The sequence below is a fragment of the Mercenaria mercenaria genome, chromosome 3, assembly GCF_021730395.1.
Source record: "Mercenaria mercenaria strain notata chromosome 3, MADL_Memer_1, whole genome shotgun sequence".
NCBI classification, from domain to species: Eukaryota; Metazoa; Mollusca; class Bivalvia; order Venerida; family Veneridae; genus Mercenaria; species Mercenaria mercenaria.
In genome coordinates this window covers 52,386,547-52,413,089 of record NC_069363.1, presented here as the reverse complement: position 1 = coordinate 52,413,089, position 26,543 = coordinate 52,386,547, and the positions used below count along the sequence as shown (strand labels likewise).

The 26,543-nt window shown below is 34.9% G+C and overlaps 1 protein-coding gene across 3 annotated transcripts in view; it reads left to right on the top strand.

Annotated features, from left to right (window-relative positions):
• Positions 1–237: 237 nt before the first annotated feature.
• LOC123524766 (uncharacterized) overlaps positions 238–26,543 on the top strand; it is a 108,820-nt gene continuing 82,514 nt past the window's right edge. For 2 of the 3 annotated variants that reach the window (XR_008370221.1, XM_053538493.1), the window contains exons 1-4: positions 238–387; positions 21,121–21,270; positions 22,644–22,780; positions 25,905–26,064. Coding sequence is in view for 2 of the 3 variants with exons in the window: in XM_053538493.1 (XP_053394468.1) it covers positions 21,171–21,270; positions 22,644–22,780; positions 25,905–26,064 (397 nt within the window). In the remaining variant the exon portion in view is untranslated. Of the gene's footprint in view, positions 388–20,555; positions 20,868–21,120; positions 21,271–22,643; positions 22,781–25,904; positions 26,065–26,543 lie in introns of those variants that run through there. The other variant, XM_053538494.1, reaches the window with a different exon arrangement.

Sequence of the window (26,543 nt, the reverse complement as noted above, 5' to 3'; positions counted from 1 at the left end):
TTCGCATCGAAGTCTCCCCCCCTCCCCCCGTTACATAACTCACATGTAGACGTATAAATTTATTTTTTATAGCTCTTTGCATAACTGAAATACTGTTGAAAAACGGCGTTAAACCCAAAACACACACACTCTTCAGCATGAATTGAACATGAACATGTTCTGTTTTCTGAACATGTTCTCCAAGTTATCCACTTCAACAAAAATAATATAATCAAACGAACCCGAAGGAAGGAGGAAAGGAAATCGGGAATTTTGCAATTTTTTTAAGTTTATAGTTCTTTTTGTCATTTTTATTGGAATAAATGGTTTATAATTATTTCTTTATTAAATTCTTTTACTGTGGATATTCCATGTCGTAGATATTGATGTCTTGGCATATTTTTGGAGGTCAGTAATTCCATTCTAAAAATTTTATGTGTTTTCGTGACCTGTGTAAGGATGTGCTTTTAAACTTTTTATTGAATTAAAAACATCATGTGAAAAGTTAGAAACGTGAAATTGAGGTACTGGTTTTCCAGTAATTTCTGGACCCAAGTACTTTTCCTAACCTTTTACATTTCGTGCTGTGTAGACTTTATGCTGCGGACAGATAATTTTAGATAGGCAGTGGCTACGATTATGGTACCATAATCCTAGCCTCCTGTTCTAGGATTACGGAAGTTCCGTATTCCCAGACAACCCTATGAGAATAGGCTAGTATTACAGAAGTATTTAAGAGGCATCCAGCGTTCGACACTAACGGTGTCCCGGGATCCCGAGGACACCAAAAATCCGCAAGGGATCCTAAAGTTCACAATTTCGGTGTTCCGTCGGGACTCTTGGTTTTCAGATAAAATATGATTCTAAAAAAATGAAATTCCCCAGTCTTGTTCGCTCAAACATCGGTCTTTTGCTAAGCCAGGGCGTTCAGTTGACCCGAGGTCCCGGGTTTTGACCCGCGAAAATCGAGAAAAACTTGTATTTTACCCGCATAAATTACGGCACGTGCGTCGGCTTGACTCGCGGAAATTTACTTAGATGCGTTCCAAGTTCGATAGTTCTGCCCCCTGTCAATCAAAATCCCAGTGAATTTCAATATTGTTCGCCGGCACAAGCGGAAATATGGCAGTAGGCGGAGCGTCGTATGTTAATTAGCTACCGACAGATGTCAGTCACGCCACGCGCCAAATGACACGTGCTTATCTCGCGGTTTGTATTTAGTACAATATGCCTTGTCATTATCAAAGGTGTTTATTGATCAATGTTTACAAGTTAATTGATAAACAATGCAGCCTTAGATTATCGTGTTTGTACCATTATTTTGTGTGCTCGATACGATTACATGAGCCGGTCGGCCGTTACGGTCTATAACAAATTTATTATCATTGCCGAGGCTTTGTTTGGGCAAAACAAATTAAATAAGCAGAAATTATACGTGGTATGATGAGAAAATAAAGTTGAAACAGTTATCTTTTCAAGAACTTTAACTGTTACTTTTGTTTTTCGTATTTGTCTCTCGTTTTCTAGACCGACATTTTCGAACATTTTTATCATTTCTTACAAGATTTTTAGTACAAACTAAAATAAAAAGCCAATAAAACGTCTGCATTTACGAAAAATATGATCGCTGTTCCCAAAGCAGCTCTTATTTAGAAGAATTTGCTGATAATAAAAGCATGCAAACACTAAACCCCACCCACTTTTAGGCATTGTGCAAAATAAAACAACTAAAATATGAAATGTTTAAGAAAATCTGTTATGACCAATGTACTAGTTTTAGATAAAGTCTGTGGGAGTTGCATTAATAAGGCCTAAAAAATCTTTGTATCTGGTAACATGCTCAAAAAATTAGGGTAGGTAGGTCGGAACATTTTTTTTTTTTTGAATTTTTTTTTTATTTAAGGGAGACTTCGGAATTTTTTTTTATGTAAAAAAAATGATTACAAATAAGGGGGAATGAACTAGGCGGCATACATTTAGACGAACTACAACAAATGGCAGAGGAGTGCGATGGTAGTGAAGATGAGGGGGAAGAGGACTTGGACAGAAATGACATTATTCTTTTACAGCAAAAGTCATACAAGCTATTGTTGTCATTGATGTAAAATGGAAATAAAGTGGAAATAAAATACATGTAGTACTGTAAACAGTTGTGTTTGTTAGATTTTAGTTTTTTCATGTTCTTACCACATTTTGTTATCAGGGACTCCTAATTTTCAGCAGGGATTCCTAAATTTCCCAGCAGGTATTCCTTTGGGATACCTGGCAAAAAAGTTAGTGTCGAACGCTGGCATCAAATTTACGTTAGGACATGCATAAATGACATTGTAAACTTAATCATTTCACTTAATTTCAGTAATATTTCGTGCTATCAATTGGCCGTTTTTGGTTAGTACTAATGGCGGGGCGCAGAAATATAGAATTATCTGTTTCGTACATACCTGCATTTTTTTTTTCATCAAGTTAACACAAATGGTCTTTAATAACATACAATATGGTTATCAACATAAAATTCAAAGTATAGAATTTTTTTTTTAATCTAATATTGACACTCGTATTTCTATATTTCCGCGCACTGCCATAAAGATTATACTAACCCAAAACGACGGATAGATAACACGAAATAATAAGGCAGGCATGAAAATTCGCTATTTTAATTAAGTGAACTAAGAAAGTTTATTTATGCATGTCCGCACATATATTTTATACCTCTTTAATTCTTCCGTAATCCTGGCCTATTCTCATAGGGTTGTCTAGGAATACGGAACTTCCGTAAGCCTAGAACTGGAGGCTAGGATTATGGTACCTATTTACGATCACTACCTATTTTTGACCGCCTATAAGACTTTGTATTATTAGCAACCCTGATAAGCCTCTGGCTTATCTGATTTTTATCTAGAAAACAGCTGATTTCTTACGGTCAATGTAGAAAAAAATCAATAAAACGTTAAATTTATTGTCCTATCTTGATAAAAAAAACTGTCTTTTAAAAGCCAATAAAATTCTCTTTAATCCCATGTAAATATTATTATTTTTGTCCTGGTATTGATTTAAGACCGTTTAGTTAAACATCAAAGCATCGGGGAATTTGTAACTATTATAAAAATCTTTACAAACCAGATTTTTTCAGTTGCGATTGTTTCATTGTTTACAGTGGAGACAAAACAAGTTAAAAACCTACTTTCACTCAGTTTTGGTACTTGGAAATTTATATAAATTCCTCTTTTGTAGCAATACCATGCTTTCAGGACGTTTTTCTTATTACCAAAAAACCTGTATGTTTCCTTGGCTACTACCTAGTCTTACTTAAACCAATGTCCATTACTGGGTATATTTATATATCTTTTGCACTAAACATGCTAAATGTATATTCTTTAACCCATGTTTCCTTCCAAAATTGTGAAGCATACTATACAAAATTGTTTTGACAATTATGCAATCTTGATGCCTGTCCTTGCAATGTTCAGCTTTCTTCATTTTCTGAGCATTTTTTAATATTCGGTGTGTCAAAAGCTTAGCAGTAAATGTAATACATTATCATCTTTGACAGCTATCAATGTAGCAGATGTGACATCCTAGGTTCTCTCGATTTATTGAGCACATGAGTCATGATAGTCTTAGAGTTCTTTAGATAATGCACTAACTTTTGTCTGCCATTTACCTTATCCTACCTCCAGTAATCTAGCTGCCAATTCGGGCAAGTGACCCTACAGTATATTGATCTGCTATGTTGGTTTATGTTCTGTTTGTTAACAGACTTGATTTGTGACTGTTCTGTTTGCCATGGTGAAATGAAACTACAGTAAAAGTTTAGTACTGTTTCTTTTTGTTGGGGTGAAAATACCAATTATACCACACATGGTCGGATTTAGGTTGTAAATTTCCAGCATGACTTCCTACTGATGAGTTTCAAAATCACAGATCATGCCAGAGATTTAGTAAGAAACTTGAAACTTAAATGGTGTGCTTTTAAAGCACTTATGATGATAGAAAGTATGCAGGGCACTCGTTTGGCCATTTTTGGCGCCGAATATGGGTACCATTCCCCTCCTAAAATAATATGTTTTTTTCCCCTTTCTCAGAAGATAATTCCCCTGATGATAAGTTGTTTGACACAAATTGATATGAACTCTTTCTTTTAATATTATTATAATGCCTCTAAGGAAGATTACTGTTGCAATATAGTCACATCAGTTAGAAATGATTGATAACAGTATTAATAAGTGTGAAAAGTAGTTACATATACATGGCTAAAACTTCCCCATTCTCGCATACCAGAGGTCTGCCGTGGTTCCCCGGATGAACCTCTGCTCATTTAGCCGATATTTATGGTTTGGTTACATTACAGGTAAAACGTTTCAGCCAATCAGCGTCGTTTCGCGGCAAATCGTAGCGAACCAGTCAAAATTGTCCGTGAAAAGCGTGACCGCTTCCTTTCCATATTATAGAGGGAATACGATGTCCATTTACGACGAATATTATTATTTCTTGATGTAAATCTCTTAACGTCAAATTACAGGAATAAATCTTTATTTATCGCAATCATGGAATACAGCCTTTATCCATCATAAGCAAGTATCTTGTTTACATATTTTTTGAAGTTTCAGTTCGCGAACAATGATTGGCTGAAACCACTCCTGATAGTAATTACGAGTGCGCATGCTCACCAAGTAAACGATGGAAATAAATCAGAGGTTCGTCTCGGGATTTTGACGAACCTATGATGGATGAGAATGAAACTTCCCCTTTTCGTCTAAATGTCGAAAAATTCCCCTTCCTGAGGGTATGGGTACCTGTCCCCAAAAGTTGTCTAGTGCCCTGGTATGAGGCAATAAACCAAAGAGTTGGACTTGCATGTGAACAAATGTAACTGTGCTGAACGGTGATAGATTGTGCATTTTGTTAAAAATGGTTAAGTTTTTTTGGTGGTACCTCTAAGTATACCCAGTACTGGAGTTGATAATAATTTCACATTTAATAAACTCCCATGTGATATTTGCTTCTTTAAAACCATCTTTTTATTTGCCTTGTCTCTTAGCATTTCGTTTGTGCAATTGGTGTAGTGTAGGGATACTATGTAATCTTAACATAATTATATCCGGATGAACTTGATGAAGGTCTTGATAAGACAGAAACCGGTAGAATCTAAGATCAAATAAAAGTTTAGTCAACCACACCGTGTTTGCCGTGTTGTTCTCCTATACTTTCTTTGTGTTAAAAATTCATAATTATATTTTGATTATTTAAACTCCTGGTATTAAATAATTTTAGTATTTATGAAGTATGCAGACTATCATGTGGTAATTTGTTTTAAGATATGTACAAATGTACAAATGAAATTATTTTACTTACAGCTCTTATATATGTTTTTTATTTGTTGCTAGTTTTCAGTAGATATGGCACAAAATGGCACCCCTGCACAAGTGAGTCCATTTGTAACCTACTGTATATACGTTTGGTTACTGGGGTTACTTTCTCTTATTACTTTTGTTACTCTTTTTAGATGTGCAGCAATACACATAAAAAATAAATAAATAAAAAATTGTAGCCAATTGATGACTATTAAGTTTTTGTTGAAAAACATGTCTCTTTGAGTGACCTTCATTTTGGCCAAATTACTCCCCCTTTTGGACTAAGAAAATCCTGGTTAAAGTTTTGCTTGCAAGTACATACAGCTATTACTAAAAGGCAGGCGTCCACAGACTTTGTCCTGAGCATATCTTCTTCATGCATGGAGGGATTTTGATTAAACTTGGCACAGTTGTTCACCATTATGAGACGGAGTGTCATGCGCAAGAACCAGGTCCCTAGGTCTAAGGTCAAGGTCACACTTAGAGGTCAAAGGTCAAATTCAAGAATGACTTTGTCCAGAGCATATCTTCTTCATGCATGGAGGGATTTTGATGAAACTTGGCACAATTGTTTACCATTATGAGACGGAGTGTCTTGCGCAAAAACCAGGTCCCTAGGTCTAAGGTCAAGGTCACACTTAGAGGTCAAAGGATACAAGAATGAAAACTTTGTCCGGAGCATTTCTTCTTCATGCATGGAGGGATTTTGATGTAACTTGGCACAGTTGTACACCATCATGAGACGAAGTGTCATGCGCAGGTCCCTGCTATAGAATTACTTCCCTTGTTACTATAAATAGCTTAGATTGTAACTTTTTCATTGCTAGTCGTAGGGAAAAATCGAGACCACTTTTCTGGAGTACAACATGCATGTTACATCCAATTTTGAGGTGTATTTTGACCAATCTCTACCTGGTAAGGCCAGAGTTTTTTTATTTTTTGTTACTCGGACTTTGAGCAGAAAAATGTTGACAGGAGGAGGGGAAAAAATAAAAATAAAACGGCAGTAAAATTTACTAAAACAACAGACTATAAGTGATCACTTCAAATGTGTTGCCTGAAAGGATTTTAACACTACTTTAATACCCATTTAACAAGTACAACAAAGAAAATTACCATTCTGTGTTTAACTTTTTTATTATTTTGAACATAAAATTGATGATTTCAAAATCTTTAACAAAATCACTCTTTGTGCATGTGTACTATTTGCCCTTGGTCATAACATCTCCGGTATTAAATTGATGATTGAATAGCAATTTTCAATGGTCTGATCGGCTGGTTTCATTTGTAGCATGTGCATACTTTTATTTTTAATTCATAAACTTTTCTGACCAAGATCTTTATTTAATACATTTTAATATTTATTTGTTGTGTTATAAGTCACACTGACACAATTTTATAGGTCATATGGTGACTTTCCAGACTTAAATGGTGCAGGAAGACCCCAGGTACTCCTCTGGGCACCATCTCAGGCAAGAATTGGCATCTGGGTAGAACGGCCTACCTTCCGTCAGCCAGCTGGATATCTTTTTCACATGATGACCTGAGTGGGGCTCGATCCCACAGTGATTCAAAGTCGGGCCACTCTTTATTTAATATTCGATGGCCAGAAAATGACTGAAAGCATAAGTAGCTACAAATGTAGATAGGTCACTGAAAAGGATTTGTATGCAATTGGAATATATAGATAAATACCTCCAATCAGGCAACTTGTAATATATATATGTCTTCATAAGCATATCACAGGGTTTTATCCCCTTCATAATAGGGTCCTTCCCTCAGAAAATATCTTTTAAATTATGCAGTTTTCCCCAAAAACTGACTTTACATCAGGTTTTTTATTCACCTTTGCCCAAACACCGAGCTGTTTTGCTCCAAATCACAGGCCTGGGCCCCTTCCCCTCATGGTAAAAAAAAACAACCCAAAATCTAAAATGGATGACTCCTTTGTTTGGCAGCACTTTGTTGCTCCTATACCTCATCCCCATGTAATATAACTGCCAAAGGCATGTCAAATTCACATTCAGTGTTGCCGTTGTTATTTACGTTGGGTAAATCTATGTTTTTCTAACATTTTGAGACACCGTTACTGACCGTAACCTTTACAGAACTTGTGTTTCGTTGCTTTATTGTCTATATACTAGATCACAAACCAAATATTTCGCTTTTCCATCGCGCATAAATCGTTCAAGGACAATCTTAAATTTCACTCAAGTTTTTGTTTACGTACGAGAGACGCTTCTATTTGAGCGGAAATTGCGCCTGTATGACACTGACGGATAATGCGCTGATGTAGTATTTAAACTGTCCATCATATCTTTCTTATATACTTCTACAGTTTCCATCTAGTTGAAATGCAATTTGGTATATTCACATCATCAAAATGAAAACTTGCACATTTTTTTCTGAACTTTTATGTCTGGTTCTGTTTTAAGCTGCTGAGATATCCTTGTGTGCATTGTCCATGGTAGTATGCCTTCTTTCATCAACACTTTGCTGTTAACATTCAAGAGTGAGTGAGTTGGGTTTTACGGGGAATCGACACAGAATGGTCATATATCACCGAGTGGTAACATTCAAGAGGTCAGAATGTTTGCTCAGTCTTTATGAAACTAGGTCAGAATGTTTTCCTAAGTAAAATCTTGGACTTGTTCAAAACTGGTCATCTTTGTCAGAATATTTAATTGTCTTCTATGAAATCAGGCCTAAAGAGTTTAGATTCAAAAATGGGTTACAAATATACCTGGGTTCAAAAACCAAGTCGCTAGGCTAAATCATAGAAAACCCTTGTTGAAGCTATAGAGGCCATATTTTGTGCTTGGCCGTTATGTCTGGTTCTCTTAGTAGCTCTCTGTTAAATATAGACCCTTGTTGAGACAAGTACACAATGCTATATGTATTTATATATATATTATGCAAAAGGCCCTATGTGAAAGCCTTTCATTTTAAGAAGAGGAGTTTGTAGTTTTCCGTATTTATCTCTATGTACAACAATGACCCTTTACCCTTAATGATGACCCCAAATTTGATGCAAGAATCCTTTTTTAAAAAGCAAGAGGGCCCTCAGAATGCCTCATTTGACTCATCTGACGTATTTATAAATTCTTCAATATAGAAGTATCCTTTACCATTCCATATAAATGAAGCAATATGGGAGACATGTGCTTTTACTTAAAAGATATCTCTAGTTTTAGTAACTTTCCTTAAAGTATAATGTGGTCTACATGTACATGTCCACAAGCTTTTGTGCTTCAATATCCGGGATTTTGTAATTTATATAGGCACTTCAAGTTGAAAGAAAGCGTACTGTGAACTTGCATGATATGTTGAAGTTAACTGTTTAGCTATATATTTAAGTATGCTATATTTTTTGTTTTTATGGCTGGCGTAAGATAAATATGCATATTTAAATATTTAATGTAAAGTTTACATGCTTCTTGATAAAATCTTTGTGATGTTTTTGTGGGTATTACACTTCAGTATGAGTGAATCAAGGATGTTTCTTGTATTTTATTATTTATCTATAAATATTATTTTCAAAATATTTCAAATTAAATTGCTTGATTTATGATAGCCATTCATTCTCATTCCCTGCATGTAAAATTTGATCCCCTTCTTGAAACTCTTCTTTTCCTTGTCATTCTGCAAAGCCAAGCTTCCATTGAATGCTTTCTGGACATCCAAGTCTCACTGGGAATGTTAACCCTTACCATGCTAACTTTCTATAATGAACTTGTCCATTTTTCAATTTGGACAGTACCATTAACTGTTAAAAGGGGTGCATATCAAAAAGATACTGACTGAATAGCGAACAGTGCAGATCATGATCAGACTGCATGGATGTGCAGGCTGATCATGATCTGCACTGATCATCCATGCAGACTGATCATGATCTGCACTGATCGCAAAGGCAGAATCAATCGTGTTCAGCATGATAAGGGTTAAGTTCTGCCGTGAAAACAATTTGGACTCGGGGTGTTTGGTGCAAATGTGAACTCTATGATGACAAGATTCCAACTTGCAGAGCGACATTTTCAGTTTTTCTTTGAAAAGATGAAATAAGTTGGATGCCATGATGTCAAGAATTTTCAAATGAAATATGTACTCATTGTACTGTGACACATAAAAATGCATAATATTGGATGTGAATGAGCTTTAGATTTGCAGGAGGGACTGTACAAAACATTCTGAAGTGTTTAAAGGCTTAAGTTTAAGTTGATGGTGTAACCAAGTGCCTATCAAGAAATGTCAGAATATTAGGCAATTTCCTGTCTAAGTGAGGGAATGTGTTGGAACCTTTTAAGAATATGTTGAATTACAAAAAGACGGATATTTGTAAATTGTTTGATTGCAAATATCACCTATACTGTAAATAAGGGAAATTAAAGAGCTGTAATTGGTCCAGTTTCGAGATTAACAAAGACATATTGATTTACATACTTAAAAAATGAACATCCGCTCAATAAGTTAAAACAATGACCTAACCACCGTAAATATCTAGAGTTTAAGTACTTCTTTAAGTATTATCTGTCCATGTATGTCAAGATGAGGAGACAAAGGTTAAAATTGTAAAGATAAGGACTATATTATGGACAAAAGCTCGCAAATAAGGCTTCATTCATTGTTTCAAAATTCATAATTATAGATCTTACTGTAAATAGAAACTGGAAAAAAATATATTAAGCGACATCATTTTAACACTGTACTTGAGTGTTTTGATGTTAACCCTTACTCTGTTAAAAATTCTTTAATAAACTATATCCATCTTTCAATTTGGACAGTACCATTAACTGTTAATAGGGGTGCATACGACTGAATGGCGAACAGTGTAGATCATGATCAGCCTGCACATCTGTGCAGTCTGATCATGATCTATACTGATCGCAAAGGCAGAATCAGGCGTGTACAGCATGATCTGAGTTAAATATATTTTATATTGATAAGTATGCAAGTATAGGTTATAGATCATTCAAACTTAGGTTTTGTGGAAATGTAGTATAGCGAAGCAAGTACATTTACATAATTTATAATACTTAATTTCCTAGATGTTCAGTGTATAGATATTAAAGACATGATTTACTGTACAACTTATTTCCTAGTAGCTCTTTGTGAATAGACATCAATATGATGCTTTAATGTGCCCATAGTGTATACACAAAGTCTCATCGTAAGCGTTGACCGGTGGCATAATTACGTGCGAGCAGGGCGCTATTTGCGGTGGTTTTCACCAGCCAAGGTAATGTTTTCCTTCGCAGTTTTTTCATTACTAAAGCTTTGTTATTGGGAATTGGCCAAGGATGACCTACAATGAACACGCACTTTCCGTCTCTACATTTGCAATGGAAATCCATGGAAAATATTCCATGGAGTATTCGGACTACCATGTTACACCATCTTTTTATGAAACAAAAATAAGAAGAAGAAAAATCCGTGGAGTTCCATGGATTTCAATGGAATGCCACAAAGTCCCATGGAAATCCACAGCTTTCCGTGGTACACCACAGATGATCGCGGAAACCAGTGAAATTCCATGGCAATCCGTGGAGTATTCAGACGGCATGCCATGGCAAATAACTACGGAAATCCACGGAAATACCATGGAAACTTGTTGGTGACAGAATTGGACTGAAATGAAAATCAGAAACCAATATGCATGTCACATCTTAATTTATAATTTCATAATAGTCTGTAGTATAACAAAACTGCTTATGAATTTTGACATTTCTTCACTAGATGATAGAAAATACGTAGTACAAACAATATGGAGCTAAAATGTCACCAGTTTCTACTCAGTTCCACTGTCATTGTAGTATATCAATGTTTTCCACTGTTTGCCATAATGTTTTTTTGTTTTTTTTTTTCAACAATTACTTCTGCAGTATAGTCAGTATAAGATATGCCATTATTTTCAAGTGAATGTAACTATTGGTTGAGAAATTTTCTGTGACAGTCACTGCTTGCCACCATCAGCGTAAAATGCCATGTAGTTTTCATTAACAGCCACAAAGCCATCATTTGCCACCAGTTGCCTCACTGCATTTACCTGTTGAAATAATAAACCAAGAGATATTAAACCATAAAAGCAGTTTTTTTCATTAGTTTTGTCCTTAGTTCATAATTTCAAAATTAAATGGTATTCAAAATAGTGCATCTTCATGATACAGGCAACACTGCAGATTTAAGCAAGTAGTAACATTACTTAGGCTCAATCAAACCGAGCCTGCAACATTTTCGTTTTTGTTGTGTTGAGCGACCTGTGGAGTTTCCAGTCTTTCTATTTATTATATTTTAAAGAAACTGTATTTTTCAATTTGATTTCAAATGTTGGTAGAATAAGGTTCCAAAAAAGGCATGCAAACAGATATTCAATGTTTTGGGGTAGTGATCAATAGGTTCAACTTATGCATTGCTATTATTGTATAAATGGTGACCTTGTTTAAAGCGGCATGCCTCCAGATTGTTCGGCAACAAAAAAATGTTTTTTAGATATCTTGAAATAAATGCTATATTTCTTAAGCATGTTAAGAAGGCTTTAAAACTTAATTACTGACAAACTTTATATGACGGAAACACGAGAATTTGCTGTTTTTACTACTTTTTACGATGAAAATCAAAAGTGTTTGTCATGCTTTTACTCCAGGTAAACTGTCTCAATTATAAATATCTATATTTTGAAGTCATTATTCACTACTTCAGCTATAGCGCTATTGGTTACGACGATGGGAAAATGTCTTTATTGCCACGGCGGTCAGGGGTTCAATTCCCGACGTGGTCATCTTATTTTCTTGATTTGGAATTTTTAAAATATTTTAGAAACAAAAATTCATATTCTAATGTTCATAATCACGGTGCCTATACCACGTGACTTTTATGGCTATGTGTGGGTATAAAAAACATAAACAGTCGTCGATTCAGGTAACATTTTTCATGATAACATTCTTAATCCTGCACCAATTTTATTCAAATAAAGACGAGGGCCCGGCCATAAGAAAGATACAATCACGGCCCATCAGTTTGAAAAGAATAAATTCGTATTTTTGTCGAAAAGTGCAACCGCGCATTTTTTTTTGTCAGATTGCCGACGTGCTATGTGTGGGTGCATTCTGTTAAAATCGTTTATAAAACTCTTAAAAATGCGTTCAGCGACAGGGCAAATGGAACCGAGAATGTAATTTTACCTTGTTTGACAGTTGCAAAATGATCGTTAAGAAATATAGCGTATTCCTCTCGTTTTTTTAAATAAATAGAAAAATGCTATGTGTGGGTGCCGCTAAATTTATGCTATGTGTGGGAGTAAACTCATAAAAATGATACCGTTGCTTGAGATACTTGCACTAAGTGAGTTTTAACTTACTCGTGTTACATTCATAGAAGAAAGGAGTATCCATCTAGCATAACTGATCTTTTTTATTTTTATTTAGAAAGTCGCTGTGTTATAGAGAATAGCGCGTCAGATTCATTGTTGTTATTGATTACGAGCGCGTGTTATCAAACATCTTTGTAGGGATAACGCATCTTTTTTCGTGTTATAACATCTGCAGAATCTCGAGGGATTGGTTGGTACCCGAGCCCGTTACGGCGAGGGTACCAACGATTTCCAAGGGATTCTAAAGATGTTATAACACGAAAAGAATATGCGCTAACGCTATTCTAGCATAAAACGCGTTAAAAACGGGAAAATGAATATATTGTTCCTCAATGTCATTGAATTTCCATGAAATGCGCGGTAAAGTCTACGTTGTTTTGTCACGTTGACGTCATTTCATTTTGAATTATCCGTTTTGGGGCTGTAATCAGGTAATGCGTTACGCTCTGCCATGGAACGTGCATATATATATAAAGGTGTTATAACAGCTCGTGAGCGCGAGAATCTCTCTGTTAACACACGTTTTCTCTCCTGTTAAAACACCCCCGAAAAGTGACAATAACAGTAGTTTTATGCTAGAATGTAGGGATAATACACGTTTTTTGTGTATTAACGTCTGCAGAAGCCCGCGTGATTGTTTGTGACCGAGACCGAAGGTTCTTGCATAAAAAATATTTCACGACGATTCATGTATTGTTTTCATATGTGATGACTTGACGATTCCGGTACATTTTCTATTTACCATTCCTGTTGTTCTTGGAAACGGTAAACATGTTTTAAATATCCGTATCCAGGGCCCGGAAATAAACAACACTATCAAAAGTACATCCTGAAGGTTTTTAAGCGATTTTTTTATCTCTCATTATTACAAACATAAAATTACCAAAAATTGTTTATATCATTTCACAATTTTTGGACTCGATCACAATTTCAAGAATAATAACTTTACATTCGAGTTATATTGAGTACGGACACGCAGTTGGAGTACGGATGAGCACGAACGTAGTGTTAAGCTTCCAAGCTGTTTATATAAATTCTTCGAGAAATTAGATAAAAACATACCGACTGATACTTACCAAAATCATAAATATGATTCCTAAAAACGAGCAATAGCACAAGTTACACGCGATACTTATTTATTCACAGTTATTTACAATAACTGAACAGACGCCTATGTAAAGGGAGTGAACTCTAAGAGAAGCTAGTGCGTACATTGATGGGGGCAGTACGTTTGGGGTTGGAAACTGATACAGCTAAACATACTATGGATTAAATTGTATCTATAATGCTACAAGAAGAGGTTGTTATGGAAGAAACAAGACGCAGATGCCAAATATCAGTGTGCGCAAAAATACATACATATGTCCCTGGCAAAGCATTTCAAAAATAAAAATCGGGTATTAACAGCACGTGAATTGCCTTGTTTGCACACGATTTTTCTCCCGTTAATACATGGGCGGATCCAGTGAAAAAAGTAGTTTTTATGCAAGAATAAACGTTAAAACTCTGATATATGTTTGAAGTAAAATTTATGAAAAAGTTATTTCCAATCTCCTTCAGTTGTGTTGAAGTGTTGTTTTTTTTTATCTTGATGCATAAACAACGTTTTTCATAAACACGCAATTGAATCAGTGTCCCTAAGGTAGTTTTAAAGGGCAGTATGTGTGACAATATAGTGTAGAGCATAGATCATAGCCTTGGAAGCTGCTCCATTGTAAATTCCACTGCTCACCTAGTTCGTGGTTATATAGTTGCAGCTAAAATGGCATTTATTGTAGCTTTGCGCTATACGTTTGAAACAACACAAATTACTACTACTTCAGGGTTGTAGTTCAAACCAATTTTCAAGCATAAAGAAAGGGCTTCAATCCCTCGAATGAAAGTAAAGTACCTGCGGTAGTGCATGTAAAAAACTGCTATTAAATTCATACCACACACATAACACATGGAGTCATTTCATCAGAGCCGCTAGCCTATTTAAGAAATAATATATCTCATCCAGTGATTTGTCGCTGAATAAATCATTGTTTGGAATTCAGATGCAAAGGAATTATATCACGAGGGCGCAGTCTTGTTGGAATGAATGTAGGCGCTTACAAAACCAATCTGTAGCGCGTCTATCGCTAAAAGTACAGCCAAATAATTTTAAAGAAACACTCAATCAATTACATTTCTTGATAATTAAAATTTCAGTTTGTGATTTTAGAAGAGTTCGTCACAGGTCTGTTGTGAGATAATATCTATCATAGCTTTTACTTTTTTCTGTTGGTTTTGTAAGCGCTTACATTCATTCTAACAAGACCATTGCAGAAAATAAAGCTCCAAAGAAATTATCAAACAAATTTAGAATAAAATTGTTTGTTATGAAGGGGGTAACCTGTCCAAGGAACTTCTCTTAAAATGATCTAACAGACATAATTTTACCAATATTTTGATTGTCTTCTACTTTGTTAGTGATAAAGGACACTCCATTATACTTATCTGCTGTGATCTGCCTCCGTGGTCGAGTGGTTAAGGTCGCTGACTTCAAACCACTGTAACCTCTCATTGATAGAGGACCGTAGGTTCGAGCGCCAGCTACCCACTATGTCTCTTTATGTGAGAAAGTATGCAGTTGCTTACGGAGGATGGGAGTCTAGTATACTGGTACTTCCCAGGAACGATGGTTAGGTGAACTGCCCGCCTCATATGTCATAATTATAATTATATTTGAGTTGTAAATAAATTATGTATATGGAATTCATTAAATTGATAGATCTAACTGATCAATTTGGGATATCAAACATAATACGGCCAGTGTTTTATGCATTTCTCTATATGATGTCATAGATTTGTTTTTTGGTATACAACTTTCTGTTTCGTAACGTTTTTATATATTTGTGAAAATTATGTTTGTCTTACTTTCCCCATATATATTGTATATCACCACTGTTCGTTTATATTATGTATATGTGTGCCACCGTGGGCTTATAGCCCAGTGGAATATATTTGAATAAACTTAATTCAAACTTCAAAAACTTCATATGACTCCGGCTGTTGAAACAGGGCGTTGAAATCAAACGAATAAACAAACAAACTTACTGCATCACAACATAGATGTCAATCCTAATATTAGTTATATTCACAGACGATATTTTGAACATTGTTTATATACAAAATATTTTCAATAGTAAAATGGGTAATCAGGCAAGTAAACTCTCCATGCAATTTGATTCACCTTGTTGTTTGGCACGGAAGAGTTCACCATATTGTCTTACCTTTTTACTGTTTCTGTATATAAACTTTTGTCAAAATATCATTTCTCTGTGTGTTTATATTTTCGTGTGAACAGTTAAGACGCAATACTGACGTACAGTGATCTAAGTATGAATAACGACTCATGATGAAATGACTCCATGCGTTATGTGTGTGGTATGAATTTAATAGCAGTTTTTTACATGCACTATCGCATGTACTTTACTTTCGTTGGAGGGATTGAAGCCCTTTCTTTATGCTTGAAAAGTGGTTTGAACTACAACCCTGTAATAGTAGTAATTTGTGTTGTTTCAAACGTATAGCGCAAAGCTACAATAAATACCATTTTAGCTGCAACTAACCACGAACTAGGTGAGCAGTGGACTTTACAATGGAGCAGCATCAAAGGCTACGATATGTGCTCTACACTATATTGTCACACATACCCTTTAAAACTACCTTAGGGACACTGATTCAATTGCGTGTTTACGAAAAACGTTGTTTATGCATCAAGATAAAAAAACAACACTTTAATACAACTGAAGGAGATTGGAAATAACTTTTTCATAAATTTTACTTCAAACATATTTCCGAGTTTTAACGTTTAAATAATTATGTTTAATAACACGCGCTCGTAATCCATAACAACAATGAATCTGACGCGCTATTCTCTATAACACAGACACTTTCTAAAAAAAAAATAAAAAAGATCAGTTATGCTAGATGGATACTCATTTCTATAAACGTAACACGAGTAAGTTAAAACTCACTTAGTGCAAGTATCTCAAGCAACGGTATCATTTTATGAGTTTACTCCCACACATAGCATAAATTTAGCGGCACCCACACATAGCATGTTTTTATTTATTTAAAAAACGAGAGGAATACGCTATACTTCTTAACGATCATTTTGCAACTGTCAAACAAGGTAAAATTACATTCTCGGTTCCATTTGCCCTGTCGCTGAACGCATTTTTAAGAGTTTTATAAACGATTTTAACAGAATGCACCCACACATAGCACGTCGGCAATCTGACTGAAAAATGTGTGGTTGCACTTTTCGACAAAAATACGAATTTATTCTTCTCAAACTGATTGGCCGTGATTGTACCTTTCTTATGGCCGGGCCCTCGTCTTTATTTGAATAAAATTGGTGCAGGATTAAGAAAGTTATCATGAAAAATGTTCCTTGAATCGACGGCTGTTTATGTTTTTTATACCCACACATAGCCACAAAAGTCACGTGGTATAGGCACCGTGTAATATGACCAAACCTTCAATTTGAAAGAAAGATTATTTTTTAGCCAAATCTCGAGGCATGCTGCTTTAAATTCTACCAGTTACCTGCACTAACACCTAAAGTTGTGTTGACTGCCAAGTGATTACTTAATTTGGTACTATTTAATCATTATAATATAATATTGGTCTGGACTTGATATAAGGGAGATAATTATAAAACCTGCCGTGGGTTCTGCTGGAAATTATAAGGTTGATCCATTCAGTCATGTTCGGGGAAAATTGTCAGTTGCCCACTTTCAATCAAACATAGAACGATGGTAGTGTGTACATGCATTTATAATACTATTGTAATTACTTACATGTCTTTGAACTGTTGGATGGAGTCTCCTTTGAACACAACACATTGGGTCATTAAACTGATTTATCTCCATCCATTCATCCATTCATTCATGTCTGCTGTTTATATACACCTGAAAAATAGATATAGTTTAAAACCTAGGTGTCCATAAACAATTTTGGTTTATTATTTATTAGGTATGTCAATGACCTGAAATTAAAACTATACATTATGATGAATAATGGGGCCAAAAAAATCTTATCAGCAGCTTCTTCCAGATGTGGCAAATTGAGGGTTACATTATCAGCATAAATATCTGCACATTTAACAAAATTTCTAACTTTACCATTGGATAAGATTATATGAAAATATTGTTTTTGAATTTTGGCACAAATTTAAAACTTACAAATTTTGTAATACAATTTAAGTGTATAATGTTAACTTTTTATTTAATTTCATGGAAAGTTTTGTATTACATTGACAAAAATATCTGTTTCTAAAATAATCTCACAGAACATCATAAATATGTATGTACTAGTATTCTGTAAGACTCCTCTAAAATGAACACATACATCTGTGCATTATAACCAATTTTCAATTACTTGTACATTCCAGTTTATATAGTGTTGAAAAGAGTAAATGTTAGACAAAGATTTTCATAAGTAGGCTCTCCTTAATAATTTAATGTTGGAGCCAAGGGACTAGGCATCAAGTTCACTGAAAGATTCTGTCTTTTTTTTTTTTGTAAATTTAAAAATCATATTTATATTGAAAATAACTAGCAAGTTAAATATATCAGAATTAAAAAAAAAAAAAAAAGGAATAGTATCTAAATAACAAATAGCTGCTTAATATGTTTATTATTGCTAAATTTTCGAAACAATGTTACATAAACACTTTCAGTAAAGGCATAATCATGAATTAATATATAACAAGTAAATAATATTAGTATATTTAAGTAGGATTTCAAGATTAATATATAGAGAGACTGTACTATCAGGTAGTTATTTAGTAGGATTCCAAGATTCTGTCCTTTAAATGGTCTAAAATTTTGCTTTAGGATTTAGAAATTATTTTAAGAAAAGTTACATAGATTTTCCCTATCATTTCAAATGATGTTTTGAACAAATTAAAAGCAGATAAGCACATTGCCCAGTCCATTAATTTTTTTTTTTAATAGCACGATTTTCTTATCTTGTTATACTGAGAGTATGAAGAAACTGTACATTCAAATGTGATGTTAGATAATGAAAATATGTTGTCTTTATCATTGTGAATAATAAAGTTAAACATGAAATGATTTGTGAAGATGGTTTTGGGAGTAAAATTTTTGGTACATGTATTAAATAGTGATACAATGTAATTTTACTCGTAAATATGTCATTGAGCTTTTATACAAGTTCAGTATCCGTAATAATTGATGTGTGTGCATAATGCATAAGAGGGTATACTAAACTGTAACATTAAAAGCAACTTGATGCCCAAGGTTTTTAAAAAGTTAACCTTAAAGAGGCATGTTTGGCTTCTGAGGCTTAGTGGCAAAATGAATTTATATATTAAGTAATGTTATTATATTTGATGAGGATTTTCAATATTTGAAGTAAATATCCAAATACAAAATATTTTAGTGAAATTAAGATAGCCATTGAATATCTTTAAAGGAACATGCCTGACAGAAATATTTTATGTATAAAAATATGTCAGTTAAATATTCATTTTTGTAATAATGATGTTACTTCAGAGTGCTATTGTAAGTTCAAGAGAGTACATGCATTTACTTTCAAGAAACATCATGCAGTCTGTAAACATGGTAAATTATGCACAAAATGTGATGCCTACTATACTAGTTACAGCAAAAAGTTTAATGCGTTTGTAAAATAGAATGAATATAACTTTACAGAAAAAAATACTCATGAAGTATCAAATAACACTTGATGATTTTTGATTGATTGTATCTTTAGCTCACCTGAGCCAAAGGCTCGTCAGGTGAGCTTTTTTGACCCCTCAATGTCTGTCGGCTGTTGTGCGTAGTGTGTCCGTCAACAATTTCTAAAAAAATCTTCTTCTTCAAAACCAATAGGCAGATTTACACCGAACTTCACAGGAATGATCCTAGGGTGGCTGGCCCCCTTTCAAAATTGTTCAAAGAATTGAATTCCACAGAACTCTTGTTGCCATGTTAAAAAATCTTCTTATCCAAAACGGCAAGGCATAGAGCCTCGATGTATGGCATGTGACACCATCTAATGGTCCTCTATGCAGATTATTCAAATTATGCTCTTATTACTGTATGTAATATTCCCCTTATCAAGAAAATGTGCAGAATTCAAAATTCATCCCTGCCAGCTTAAGGTCAAGGTCACAACTGGAATGTTTAATGGTTCCACCCAATACCATCAACCCTTTCACAATCCATAACTGTGGCGGGGGATATAACTGTCTTTCAGACTGCCTTGTTGGCATACTTGTCCCTTTTACATTGATTTGTACAGCCTAATTATAGTTGCCTCTGGTAACCCATATGGGCGACTCCTCCAGAAGACTTTTAGTAATGTTAGTGGGGAGATAGTGCAAGATACACAATACATTCCAATTCCAGGTGTAAAGCACCCATACACAGGACTCTCATTCATAGTTTTGTAGTCAGACAGTTTTACCATAATGGACCACTGCGTCGATCCACTCTTACTCAGGTGTTGGTTTGCATGTCCCTTCTATACCGAGGTGTACATTGGTAGGCATGCCCCTTTAATATTGACATGTACATTGGTAGGCATGCTCCTTTATTATTGACATGTACATTGGTAGGCATGCTCCTTTAATATTGACATGTACATTGGTAGGCATGCTCCTTTATTACTGACATGTACGTTGGTAGGCATGCCCCTTTAATATTGACATGTACATTGGTAGGCATGCCCCTTTAATATTGACATGTACATTGTTTGGCATGCCCCTTTAATATTGACATACACATACATTGTTTGGCATGCCCCTTTAATATTGACATGTACATTGTTTTGCATGTCCCTTTAGTATTGGCATGTACATTGTTAGGCATGTCCCTTTAATATTGACAATGCAGCAGGTTGTGCAGTTATTGTGAAATTCAGTAAGTTTTGTGTTTATGCTTTTGAAATTAATATAATAGATGAAGGCGTATCTCTGCTCTGAATCAGGAAGTTGGTGTCTACTTTTTAATCTCTGTGCTTATTTTGTTTCTTGTTAAAGTGTCACATAACAGGATTTTAGTGGACGTAATTCTTCATGCAGTCTACAGCAGAGATTATAAACATTTTTAGGGAGGACTTCATTGTTTTAAGTTTTCTTAAGGCTTCCAAGCTGACACATGCTGCAGATAGTAAACTTAATATTTTCTGACTTTACGTTCATTTCCTCGTCAACTTTAAACATGTGTAGTTATGTTTTCAAATCTGTTTTCTTGCTTATGTTTTTTTTTAGGTTTCAGTGGTATTATAAATTTGGAAACAAAATTAGAGTGGATTATTTAAATTTAGAAATATGAAGAAATTATGCATTTCTTTGTTGGTAAATTATAAGATGAAATATAAAAAAAAAAGGTTTTGTTGTACAATATATTGTTTATGTTTTAGGAGATGGGAACATAATTGTAAATAATTGATGAAGACACAAGAAAATATTAATGATGAATGGAATGGACATGTGTATAAAGACTGTGAAGACACTGTGTATAGTCCTGTTTGCACTTTGCTTGTTGGGAATTGAGGTGTCAGCCGGAAAATGTAAGTACATTAAACATAGTTCTAAGTAAATAATGTCACACATACACACACACTTCAATTTAGTCTGTGTGTTGAATATTTTTATGCCCCCGGCATCTACTGATACGGGAGGCATATAGTGATTGTCCTGTCAGTTCGTTTGTTCGTCCGTCTGTCCGTATGAGGTTAACCAAAATGCTTTTTATCGACAAGGATGCCACTGGGGGCATCAAGCGTTTATTGAATGCAGCTCCTTGTTTACCCCATTTTTCAACAGTGTTTCAGTTATTTTACAAAATTAAACCTTTCCTTTCCTACATTTCATATTTGATATTAAACTTCTTGCCCACAAATACTCTGCAAGTAACTGACGATGTCTCTAAAAGGATTCTGATAATGTGGTCTTGTGATGTCATGAAAGAGAACAAAATGTGTTTCCAGGTGAACAAGCTCATGACTTATTATTGATAGTCCGGTGCAGTCCCAGGCTCCTGAAAAGGGAGTGTGTCATGTAACCTTTAGCCTACTAAATTTCTAAAATGAACTGGTCCATCATTCAATTTTGGCAATAGATCTACCATTTATGATTCAAAGAGGTGTTCACTGAAAATTTACTGACAGCATAGCAAACAGCGCGGACCATGATCAGCCTGATCTTGGTCTGCACTGGTCGCAAAGGCAGAATCACTTGCTGCCAGCAGACTAAAGGTTAAAACAGTGATTTATTGTTGAATAAAATCTTTGTTCAGAGTTCAGATGCGAAAGAGTTATATCACAAGGAAGTAGCCCATTTGATATTCATGTAATAATGAACAATTCTTTTTCAAGAGCAATTCACTGTTTGAGATATATATTAATTTGATTATGACTTGTTATTAAGGACTATTTTCTACATCTTTAAAGATATTGATTTCACAAATATTGACTGGTTTGTTTGGTTTTCTTTTCCAGCGCGACACTTTGATGTCTGACGCAGTGACGTAATAATTTTGACATTCATATAGTGCATATGCTGCATAATAAATCACAGTTTCAGTTGTTCTTTAATAGATAAAATTTATTCCAGGACTGCTTCCATACCTGATGCTGCCATACCTGAGGTCCTTGGAACAACTGTATTTTTATAAAGCCTTAGAGTGAAAATATTAGTATATACTGGCCTTTGTTTTATACAATGCTTGAAGCTTATAAAAAATATGTAAAACTTTTGAGTTTGAGTCTACCGGGACAAGCTAGTATCAGTAAGTGTCTACAAGGAAGCTGTGGACTGACCCAAGTTGGATTTAATAAATGCACAACCATTTGCCTGAGCATCCAGTGTTTCTGGATGTCACTTATCATTTGTGATTTTTCCAAATTTATGTTTTATTATGTATGTTTCTTAATGGTTTCAGGTTTTGCAATGTCACCTAATTATGACGTGTGGCTTTTGGCTGGTAGTGATCTACAGCTCAATTGCTCCCTGAGGGTGCAGAGTAATGGTACTGACTGTGTCCAGGATTATAGTGTGAACAAAACAAGGATAAACAAGGTATCTCTCCCCCTACACACGCGCACACAAGCACACATACACACACACACACACACACACACACATCCAGCCCTGTCCGTTTGTGCAGCTTATTAACAATACTTTGTTTGGACAGCTGTGTACATTACAATTAGGGATGGCAACGAATATTTGAATATTCGTTCATGACACGAATATTCGAATACAATTTCACTATTCGAGTATTCGGAAAAATATAAGATCATAAGAAATCAATAAAAACCAAATGAAAGATCCACTATGTCCGTTTATCTAATTTACCAAACTTCGCTTTCATAGTAGATACGCGTGAAAATGGCTTCAGTCGCTGTCAGACGTGTCACTTTGTATATTCGTAAGATTGTACATCGCTATGGTGATGACAATATACCCTGTAGTAAGTACCGCTAATTGCTTACCTTTAGAAATTTTATTGGTCCCTGATTGATGTAATTCCGTTACAAATCACCTTATTGTCGGTAGGTGCGAACCGCATGTAATTAAAAATCATTAGAATGCACTTGAACTAATGACTCGGTTTTCAATCAAAGTCGATTTAAAATGTATTTGAGTAAAGAAAAGTGCCGAAATGTGTTGAAAACAAGTCAAATGTGATGAATATTATTTCAGTAAAAAAGGTTTAAGCTTTTGATTTTTTTTGTTTTGTTATTTTAATGAAAACGGATCATCCTCTTGATAATAAATGTATTTCGTATGAAAAAAAAGTAGAATCTACTCAATATTCAAACAAGGGTAAAGTTAAGCAAAATATATCGTTTATTAGACACCCCCACAGTCTTAATCTTACTCTTCGTTTAATTGAAAATATTGTTCATGCTATTATGCGAATCTACTGTCAAAAAATGCAAGCAATGCCGCCTGTCTTTTTAAAGTATTTCTCGCGATCATCCGATAGGAAGTGTTATATCTGTGGAGAGAACCTTACTTACGGGAGGGCTACATCCATGTAAAAATAGGTAAAACCTATATAAATTATATGTAAACAAAGGAAAACAACAAATATTTTATATTCAAAAAGATGAAAAAGAGACAAGAACTATTAGTCAGTCTTAACTCGTCAATGTCTGAATTACTTCCGGTGTAAACGAAAGTAGAATTAATGCAGATCGCTGCTAATTAGGGTACGATAAATTCATAAGATTTTGAGTTACTTGTTGATCATTTGACGACCGATATTCGAATATTCGTTCGGAAGGTTGACCGAATATTTGAATACCAAAATTGCTATTCGTTGCCATCCCTAATTACAGTGCATATACATACTGTAGCCAGCAGACACAGAGTCAGACTTAAATACACTCCAGCCACTCTTGTATAATATTATTACTTTAAGATCTTTAAAGAAGAGTATCTTTTTGGTAAGCACCCCTTTTAACAGTTAATGGTATTGTCCAAATTGAAAGATGGACAAGTTTATTATAGAAATTTAGCAGGGTAAGGGTTAAGTCGAAAATGAAAAGTAATGGACAGGTATGCATAAGTATAGCACAAGTATGACTGTATAGATAATGAAAGTTATTGTTCAGAGCCTGACAAATCCACTCGTCTGCTCGTATTACAAGCAGAAATCAGCTCTGGGCGAGCAGAACTTACAGAAGTACATGTCTTGTACAAGTGTGGTTTTTGGCCAAAAATATAATGCATCCAACTAAAACGGAACAGTGCAGATGCCAAAATGCTAAAAGTTCAAAGACAGAAGTTGAATTGTTGGCAAATCTAAAATCCGTCCTATTCCATTATGTATCACTGCTAAATGCTCAAATTTTCAGAATAACATTTTGGTATGTCCAGTTTTCAAAAAGTTTTTAACATAGATACTGTCTGTAAAAATAATTTTTAGCTCACCAGAGCAAAAAGTGCTCAAGGTGAGCTATTGTGATCGGTCATTGTCCAGCATCGTCCGTCTTTGCCATTTGCCTTGTTAACACTAGAGGCCACATTTGTGACCCAATATTCATGAAACTTGGTCAGACTGTTTGTCTTGATGATCTCTAGGTCAAGATCGAAACTGGGTCATGTGGGTTAAAAAGCTAGGTCAGTAGGCCAGATCAAAGGAAAATCTTGTTAACACCCTGTAGAGTCCACAGTTTAAGTTGGAAACTCATGAGAATTGTTCAGAATGTTTGTCTTGTTGACTTCAGGGTTAAGTTCGAATCTGGGTCATGTGGGGTCAAAAACTAGATCACCTGGTCAAATCAAAGGAAAAGCTTGTTAACACTCTAAGAAGTCACAGTTGTAAACCAATCTTCATGAAAATTAGAATATTTGTATAGATGATCTCTAGGTCAAGTTTGAAACTGGGTCATTGGGGTCAATAACTAGGTCAGTAGGCAAGATCAAAGGTAAATCTTGTTAACACTCTAGAGTCCATAGTTTTGAAACTGAGACATGAGAATTGGTCAGAATGTTTGTCTTGATGACCTCTAGGTCAAGTTTGAATCTAGGTCATATGGGGTCAAAAACTACTGGTAGGTCACCTGGTCAGATCAAAGGAAAAACTTGTTAACAATCTAGAGGCCACAGTTGTGACCCAATCTTTATGAAACTTGATCAGGTTTGAAACTAGGTTATGTTGGGTCAGAAACTAGGTCAGTAAGCCAGATCAAAGGAAAATCTTGTTAACACTCAAGAGTCCACGGTTTAAGTTTGAAAGTTATGAGAATTGGTCAGTATGTTTGTCTTGATTACCTCTAGGTCAAGTTTCAATCTGGGTCATGTGGGGTCAGAAACTAGGTCACCCGGTCAAATCAAAGGAAAAACTTGTTAACAATCTAGAGGCCACAGTTGTGACCCAGTCTTTATGAAACTTGGTCAGAATGTTTGTCTTTATGATCCCTAGGTCAAGTTTTAAACTTGGTAATGTGGGGTCAAAAACTAGGTAGTAGGCCAGATCAACTTTGGTGAGCGATATAGGGCCATCATGGCCCTCTTGTTCTTTAAATAAATTGCAGGACTTGTACAAATTTTAGCAGGACAAGTGTAAATTCTAGGCAGCTTATTCTGCGTTCAAAGAATTTGTTTAGCCCTGCTGTTCTGTTTTATTGGTGATTGAACTTTATTCCAAGCAGTTTTGTATTGCAGTAAGATGGGTTTGTTTTCTCTGCAGGGAAACCAGGATCTTCCAGCAGATATATTTGATTACCATGTTGAGGAGAAAACTTTGGCGATGACAATTCGGCATGTTACTGTGAATGATTCGGGGACTTATATTTGTCGCTATGGTGACACAGATTTAGTTCAAGCGTTTCGACCAGTACATATTGGAGGTGAAAAGCTCTTTTCATTTACAGTTTAAGATTTAATTTTACACAAACTGATAAGTCTGTAGGCACACTAAATTAGTATTTGGATCTCTTGTCCAGGAATACTAGTAGCACTAGAGTACAAAGTAGGGGTTATATGTTCTTTCTCTTCCATCTCCAACTGAAGCTTACTAATATCCTTACAGATATGGGAGAACTTATAACCAAGGCACTGTAGGTCTCTATTAAAAGTAAATGTATTTGCCCCTTACCTTACAACCCAACTTTTTTGCCCTGACTCAGAGTATTGACATTGGCCTTTCAGAAAAATTGAAATGTATGTAAACTGTTCTAATTATCTGCTTGTCCCCTTTATTTCTGTTTTCCATTAAGAAATTAACATTTACAATGTTTGCACAGACCTAGAAAAGCTATGTTGAATGATATTTTTTGAAAATATCACGAATTTCAAATAAAAACTGCTGATTAAGTCATGAAGAAAT